General features: G+C 34.0%; 1 protein-coding gene across 1 annotated transcript; it reads left to right on the top strand.

Moving 5' to 3' along the window:
• The first annotated feature begins 202 nt into the window (after nucleotides 1-202).
• Nucleotides 203-1370, top strand: LOC136069360 (probable ribose-5-phosphate isomerase 2). Its single transcript, XM_065777800.1, has one exon. It carries the CDS (start codon nucleotides 203-205, stop codon nucleotides 1058-1060), a length of 858 nt encoding a protein of 285 aa, XP_065633872.1. The 3' UTR covers nucleotides 1061-1370.
• Nucleotides 1371-9103: the final 7733 nt, after the last annotated feature.

The following is a 9103-nucleotide window of genomic DNA, read 5'->3' as shown; positions in this document are numbered from 1 at the left end:
TCCTCCTCCTCCTCCTTCTTCGTCTATGTCCCCAGTGGTTCTCACCCAAGACGAGCTCAAGAAAATCGCAGCCTATAAAGCTGTGGAGTATGTTGAATCCAACATGGTCATTGGCCTTGGTACTGGCTCCACAGCCAAACACGCTGTGGATAGAATCGCTGAGCTTTTGAACCAAGGTAAGCTTCACAACATTATAGGCTAAATGGCAATTTCTTATCCCCAGTTCATTGTCTCGGAGAAATCACCCATGGAAGCCAAAATTATAGTACCTTCTTCTTCTTCCTCTGCTTCTCAAGCTTCTCGTTCTCCTCCTCCTCCTCCTTCTTCGTCTATGTCCCCAGTGGTTCTCACCCAAGACGAGCTCAAGAAAATCGCAGCCTATAAAGCTGTGGAGTATGTTGAATCCAACATGGTCATTGGCCTTGGTACTGGCTCCACAGCCAAACACGCTGTGGATAGAATCGCTGAGCTTTTGAACCAAGGTAAGCTTCACAACATTATAGGCGTACCCACATCGAAAAAAACTTATGAGCAGGCTGTCTCTCTTGGAATCCCTCTCTCTGATCTCAATTCTCACCCAGTAGTCGATTTGTCAATCGATGGTGCTGACGAGGTTGACCCTTTTCTTAACCTTGTTAAAGGCCGAGGTGGGTCGCTCTTGAGAGAGAAAATGGTGGAGAGCTCGAGCAAGAAATTCGTTGTGATTGTTGATGAGTCAAAGATGGTTGAGCATTTGGGTGGGAGTGGTCTAGCTATGCCTGTTGAGGTTGTGCCATATGGTGATCTGGCCGTTGCTAAGAGTCTTCAGGCTTTGTTTGAGGACTCTGGTTGTGTTGCAAAGCGTAGAACTTTGGATTTGGATGGGAAGGTGCCCTTTGTTACAGACAATGGGAATCACATTGTGGAATTGTTTTTCAAGAAGGATATTGGGGATTTGAATACTGCAAGCGATAAGATTTTGAGGATTCCTGGTGTTGTGGAGCATGGGATGTTTCTTGGCTTGGCAACCACTGTGATTGTAGCTGGAGAGCTTGGTGTCAGGGTGAAGGATAAGTCTTAATTCATTTTTATCATCATGATGATTTATCTAACAATAAATTTATGGCTTTTGAGGCAAAAATAGGGGGGGAAAGGTTAAAATTTGATGATTAATGTAATAGGGAGGAAGGGTTTTTATTTTATTTTAGGATCATTGATATAGCAGAATCTGTGGGGAAAGATCTCCTCAAGTTTTGTTTTCGTTCTCAGATAAATAATTAGCAAGGAAGGATTAGGAGATTTGTTATCTTTGTTGGCAGCTGAATGAGCAGCCTTTTGAATGTTGAGGCTGTAATGCCCTTTTTTGGAAATGAAAGCTTCTTCATTGTCTATTGGATGTTTCAGCTTCTATGCTTTTATGAATACATTTTTCAATTGATGGAATGGACTGATGCAATCTTTTAAAAAAAAAATTGTATAGTTATTATTGAATTGCATAATTCTTGCTCTTGTTTGTGACTATGCAGGGTTACATGTAGTCTGCATGGTGTCTCCGATATGTATTTGAACTTGGTAGAGTTGGCAGCATGTTTGTGTTCGGAATAGATGTGTATTGTTTACTAATTGAACTTGGAATCAATGAAGACATGAACTATGTTACACTGGTAATTCTTGTTTAATCTTTATACGCAAACAAAAAACAAGGAAAAGAAGAGAAGAATGCGTATATGTAATGGTTGGTCATGGGTGTGATGGTGCTCAACTTATTTGTAGATTGAATTATAGGTGTTGCTTTTCTGAGAACTCTTTTAGAAAATATCTGTCCTTTTTATTATGCTGCCAACTTATGAAGAGGAAGGTAACATCTCAAGTGTTTTGAAGAAACACTTGAATTGGCTGCTTTTGGGCTCTTTTTTTTTTTTTTTTTTTTTTTTTTTTTTTTGGGGGGTGGGTGACAGTTGCACAGAGCAGTGGCCTCTGTCACCTGAGGAAAGCAGTATTCCTTTTATCTTGCTATATCTAACACATTCTAAGTAACTCTAACCTGTGTTTGGATGGAGGGAGATAGGGGGAGACGAGTAGGGAAGGTAGCGGGAATGAATCTATGGGATATGTTGGTTATACATTACGTATACTGTCACGGAGAATAATTTTTCTGTAGGATTTGTTATTTGTATTTTTCTGTTTCCTTGATGAGCATTGGTTTGCTTATAACAGTTTGGAACCTTGCTCTGGGACATACTCTGTTAGTGAGATTCCTGCCATCTGATTAACTTAGTACTGGTTATAATGTTGAGTGTCAGGCCATTGAGTATTTACTATTGTTAATTGAATACCAAGAGAATGCTCAGCAATGAAAGATTTTCACAATGACTGCTTCTCATGGGTAAGTAGCCAACAATTTCTGGTGTTCTTGAAATAGAAACTAGTTGAAATTAACCTTCTGTTTAAGTTTAATGCTTGAGGGAGTTGTAGGTCCAACCCCAAACCTTTGTGATTATGGATTTTGCATGTCTTATGAGGCTGCTTCAATATTTAGCATTGCAGTCTTGAAAAATTTTTAGGCTTCTGGTTGTGCTTGGGAAGCAATGTGATTTAGGAAATGTAGTTTATGCTGTTATTTCAACACATTTGTTGTGGTGCTCTTATTCAAGATTCTTCAAGCCCTATTGAACCTCTATTGTAGTCATTCTGAGATGTCGATGGCTGTTGAAGGTAATACATGTATGGACTGCTTAGTTACCATGAGTGTAGTTGGAACCAATATGTTGGTCCTATTAATGGAGCTGACTTTTTCTATTCTAATACTTTTTGTGAAAGCTTACGTTTATTTTGAGTAGGTGCTGTCAAAGGAGAGCAAAATCCGTGTGTGGGTTTGTTTCTCTTCAGTTTGGCACTCATTGGGTTGAAAAAAAAATCAAATTTGTACATTTTTGTATCAATTATAATAACACTTTGTTGTTGTGTGCAGTTTTAGTATCTTGTGGTCAGTGATTAATTGGTTCAATCATGTAAGTGTAATAAAACAATGTCAAAAGAGTGTAAAAAAATGTTACCTTGATTACCAAATGAGTATGTCTTATTCTTTGTCCATAGTTTAAGTTACAGATACAAATGTCAAGTTATGAATTTTTTGGGATAAATAAAAAAAAAATTTACAAAAATCTTTGTTGTATCATTTAAATGTAAATTGAAGAGAAGATTTGGATTTCTTTTAGTTCAAATGGCTTGAATTAAGTTTGTATGGTACAAATTTGATCTTCTGATGAAATATATGGATATATGTAAGCTATATTCATATGTTAACGTGAAATGACAAACTTTAGGATGTTTTGTCAGATTTTGACATGTGTAATTTATTGAAGCAAAACATCTCTCTCTGTTAAATAAGTAAAACCTCTGTTTTTTCTCTTGTAATCAAAACCATCATGTATTTTTTGCAATGTAAATGAAGCAATTTATACTTGAAATTGTTATTTATATTCTCATACCTAAACACAGCTTGTCAGCTTTTGTATATCATGTCATTGCTAGATTATCATGTGTTTCAAGCTTTTGTTGAGTGCTGATTTTCATGTTGGATTAAAGGATGAACATGGTTGAGCAGATGAAATTGGTTTGATCCTTGGAAGAAAACTCCCTATGATGGAATTTTCATCAGTGTAACACATATCTCGACAGTAAATATCATTGTTGTTCTGTAATTACATTTAGAGGATGCCTCTCTTGCAGTATGCAAATGATTCTGCACACTCTGTATTGCACATATCACACCATGCCTTCTTTTTCTTTTTTAATTAAATATGCCTCTTTAGCTTTGTTTGTTATCATTTTTCTAAATCTTAACTTTTCTTTAGCCAAACCCAGAAATTTGGGACTAAGGCTTTGTTGTTGTTAACTTTCATTTTCTCCCTCCTATTTATATGGGGTAGTGCAAGGCTGCAAGCCTATTTTTCCATCTCATAGTTTGAGTAACTCACCTAAACTGTATATTGGCATATACCTTCTTTGCAAATTCAACCATGCAATTCCTCATATTTTTCTCCTCCAATTTTCTTGTGTCTAGGAAATCGGCAATGAGACAGGTATGGTGGCTTCTCAGTTTACAACGCATTTTGTTCATGTCTCCAACTCATCTCTTTATAATTTGTCTCAGAATGAGCTATAGTAGTTTGAGATGCATAAGATCTCCATGTTTGTGGAACCTTGGTTTGTTCTCAAATTAGGAATCAAGTTATCTGCTGATATACTTATTAAAAAAGGAACTACTGGTATGATTATCTGCTGGTATGATTAGCAGGATTCACTTGATGGATGAGTCTATTTTGTTATTGTGATAAAGTACAGCCATACCTTAAAAATGTGATGCTTTAAGAAGCTGTATTCTCTTTTGAGGTGAAAAAAAAGTTCATCCAAACGAATTATTTGGTAAATGGCTGGTGTGGGTTTCACATAGGGAGAAGATTGTTGAGGTTTTTTTTACATTAGTTTGTTGCTGCATAGTTCCATACAGTAAGTATCATATTCTGGACTTTGAGAAAGTTCTAAAGCTTTGGAAGGTCTGAGTGATGTAGCTTTGCCACAACAATTCACTTTATTCAATGGTGATTTTGATATGGGAGCCTTGGGAAGTTTAAACGATCATAGGGAGTTTATCCTCAGATAAAATTGTCAGTCTTTGGGATTTAACAGCTAAGTTGCGCAGGAATTTCAGGAATCTGTATAGAGTTGAATTCTGATTTGAACTAATAACTTATTTTTCCACACTTAAATTTTATATTATATAGATGGACAAGCACACCCTAAACCTTAGTGTGTCAATGGAGGAGATGTTTCTATGGTCTTTTATTCACTAGTAAAACTTTTCAGCCTGGACATAGCAACAATCTTTCTCAGCTTGTTTGCTTATGATCACCAATTGCTAATACTCCCTCTAAATTTATTATTGTTATTTTGGAATTGGAAGTTTCAAAACTTACAGTTAATCCCTTCAATTTTAAATTACAGTTAATTTGACCCTCGTATCAAGTTTCAATAATCACTTACTAAAACAAATATGAACTTGAGGGATCAGATTCAAAATAACAATCTTAATTATAAATTTTAAAATTTGAGAGATCAAAACAATAGAAATTCAAAATTTTCAGTGGGATTAATTGCAAGTTGCGAAGCTTCACCAATATTAGGACTAAAATATATGTTAGACAAACAATTATTGGATTGCAAAGGAGGTTGGGCCTAAATCGAGAATGTCGACATTGTGTGGTTTCTTTTGGGCTTTATAGTATTCTGAAGGATCAATAGGCTCATTTTCTAGAGATCCTCAGGTCTATCTTAGGCTAGCAGTAAACCCTGCCTCATGGGCCATGGCTAATACAACCAAAAGAGTTGAGAAGAAGAGAAGTATTGCGTTTTATTTGTGTGGATAGATATCACAACATTTCCAGTTGGAAAAAAATGTGGTGTTGCTAAACTTATACTTGAACCTAAAAATGTATTAGCTAATCAATATATTTCAATAAAGGAGTGATTCTTTTACGAGGAAATACTCTCACAGGACAAATTTTTAGGTATTTCTAAAACACGGAGAAATTATGTTCCCTCTTCTCATAAATGTGAACAATATAATTTTCTCTTAGCTAAATGGACTCATAAAACCAGCATTGATTCGTTTTCTTTTTCATGTGAGGAAAGAAATAAGTTAGTGATTTCCTGCTCTTCGAATTAATAACCTGTAATTAGGACGACTAGAATATTAGATAGAATTGTGTAGCCGACGAAAATTTGATAAAGGCAACGCTTTTGCACTCTCTTTTTCCTCTTGCTTTATTACTAGTAGGAATCCATTTTGTCTACTGCATTCTTGAAGTCAAAAAGCGTGAAAGGGAATGCTAAGTATATTACGTTTTAGTCGTGTTGAAAACTTTAAATCCTGAATATATTGGAGCGTTCTTTGGGTTGTAAAAGTAATTAATACGTAAACGACCAAGACCCACAAATTTCAGCAAGGTTGAAACTGCTAAGAAATTTTCAGATTCCCTCTTAATAGTTCAAATTCAAGTCAAATTGTGCTAATTCCATGAAAAATTATTAATTGTGTCAAGAAATTATTAGACAGTTAGAAATAATAAATTTAATCATTTGATTATTATTCTAATACTAGTCGCGGACCCGCGCGTTGCGCGTGATAATTATTTTTATAGTGGTTTTATTATTATTATTTTTTTTACAATTTAAACTAATCTAATAATGAGTAATGCATTTCGTAATTATATTTTTATTTATTATAGGAACAATCATATATGTAACATAGGAACAATCTAAAACACCAAAAAAATGTAAACTAAAAAAAATTAATAAAACTTAATAATGATTAATTGAACCAATATTAGGATAAGATTTTGTTTTTGATAATCTATTAAGGTTATTTTCTTTGTAGAAATTATAATTTCGGCCACCCAAAACATATTATCAAATAAACAATTATTGTATATATACAAATTTTAACTTTTGCAATTTGTCACATATCCAATTATTTTCGTTTGGCTAACCTTTACTTTTCTTTAAATGAATGGCATTATAGAGTACTTCTAATACAACTATTAAAAGTACTTTGTCCACCACAAAGGATTAGAAAATAAACAAAAATTAGTAAAGTCTCATAGTTTAACATCCTAATTGAGCACTATAAAAAATCATGCTATGTAACAAAATAAATACCAAATTATTCAAATCATGCTATGTAATAGAATAATATTATATTTTTATATGCTATATTTAATTCTTTAGATCGCAATAGGATAACATTTAACAATCAAAGAGAATAAAAAATAAAATAAACAACAACAACAATTTAAAAAACAAAACTAAATTGCATTAACCCAAAATAGAGTTTTAAAGAATATAAAAAATTATCAACCTAAAGTAGAGATGCAATAAAAATAAAAATAAAATCCACCAAAAAATTTAGAGAGATAGAGAGAGAGAGAGAGAGAGAGTACCTTTTTTTTTGTGAGGAAAAACTATGCATAGAATAGAAGAGATAGTGACAAATTTATAGTAAGAGGGTGTGAATAAGAAGAGGTAAAAATAAAGGAAGATGAAGGGAAAAAGGAAGAATGATATTAATGTAGAGAGTAGTGGGGAGATGAAAAGGTAAGGGAGGGAGAAAGATTGAAGAAGTAGTGGGGAGATGAAATGGTAAGGAAGAGAGAAAGGTTGGAGAAATGTAAATATTAAAAAAAAATGTTAAAAACAATTATAGGAAAATTGAAAAAAAAAAAAAAAAAAAAAACCTAAAGCTTGAAAGGCTTCAACGTTTTTTATTTATTTATTTTATTTTATTTTATTTTTTCCTTTAAGCTGAAAAAGCTCACACAAAATCCTAAAACTGAATTTAAAAGGTTTTGGGTTAGACTTGATAATGGAACTAAATAAATAAGAGGTGAGCTAGATTAATTATACAGATTTATTATATAGTGATAGTGGAAGTAAATAAATAAGTAGTGAGCTGGATTTATTATAGAGTGATAGTGGAAGTAAATAAATAAATAGTGGATTGTATTTATAAGGCTGAAAATTGTAAAAATCATTTTAAAATTGTAGGACAAATTATATATTGTGGATTGTATTTATAAGGCTGAAAATTGTAAAAATCATTTTAAAATTGTAGGACAAATTATATATATATTTTTTAAAAATGACATGGCAGCTGATGTGGCGCAACATGAGAGCAGTAACATTAAATGCTACGCTTCAGCTTTTAGTAATATATAGATTATTATTGAAAAAAAAAACATATAAAATTTTAAGTTAAACCTTTCTAACTGTCTTGTTCATGGTGTTGTCCTTTTCATTGCACTAAATTTGGCCCATATTGAAATATTATTAGTTTTATTTGAAGCATTAACATGCATATTGTTTGCCTTAACATTCCCTTGAGTTTAAGATATCAAAAGTAGTTTTCATGTTAATCAACTAGTATTAGTTAGTTTTCTTGACAACATGTATATTAGGGGTGTCTATGGATTGGGTTGGGTTTGGGCTTAACTTGAACCCAATTTGATCCTGTTGGGTGGCAAAAAAAGGGACTTCTTGTTGACTGAAGAGAGGAAACAGATCAGATTAAGTCAGATGGCTATGGTAGCAGATTAGTTTTGGTTGAATAGGGTTAAAACGGTGATGAATATGGCGGTAGATCTAGCTGGAGATCACAAGATCTCCACCAATATAGGCAGAGTTTTGGGCAAAGATGGGTTTTCATGGTCGAATTAGGTCAAGTCGGATTTTGGAGGAGGAGACCCACTAGCGTTGGGTTTTGAAGGTGGACACCCACTGTCAACCTCTAAAGTTGGATAGATCTTGGGTTGACTCATGGATGTTAAAGTGCTTATAGGAGATATAGGGTGGTAAAACAAAGAAGCAATTATATTTTACCACCTTAAACTAAATTTCATTTACACTTATCACCTTGAACTTTCAGAATGCACAAATAAAGCATTGATATAAATCTTGGAACAATTTCGTATTTTTCACATTTTTTTGAAACGATAGTAAAAATGGCTACCTTTGATTTAGTATGAAGCTACTATGAGGTGTGATTCATAGAAAGGGATGTTTATTAAATACTGTGAAAGCCACTACTACTCATGGATGTTAAAATGCTTATTGGAGATATAGGATGTAAAACAAAGAAGCAATTACATTTTACCACCTTAAACTAAATTTTCATTTACACTTATCACCCTAAACTTTCAGAATGCACAATTACCACTTAAACTATAACTTGTGTTTTACTTTGCACTATACTGTCAATTGGACTAATAATTTAGACGGAAAAACATGTTATGTGCAACTCACGTGACCTTTGAATATGTAATATTACATGAAAAGATTGAATTTCATTTATGACTGCTACTTACCTAATTGAGGGAAGACGGGTAGCGGCGACGGCGGCGGCCGGGAAGGGTGGGGGGGAGGACCCAGTGACACGCCCCCACCACACACAGCACAGGCGACCCACCCACTGCCACCACTAACCCACCCGCCACGACCCACCCACCCATCAACACCCACATCCACCCCCCACTGTCTCACACCAAAACCACCACCACAGAAAACACAA

Source organism: Quercus suber, unplaced genomic scaffold (assembly GCF_002906115.3).
Source record: "Quercus suber isolate HL8 unplaced genomic scaffold, Cork oak 2.0 scaffold_164, whole genome shotgun sequence".
Lineage (NCBI taxonomy): Eukaryota > Viridiplantae > Streptophyta > Magnoliopsida > Fagales > Fagaceae > Quercus > Quercus suber.
The sequence above is the reverse complement of the archived record's forward strand: the minus strand, read 5'-3'. Positions and strand labels throughout refer to the sequence as shown.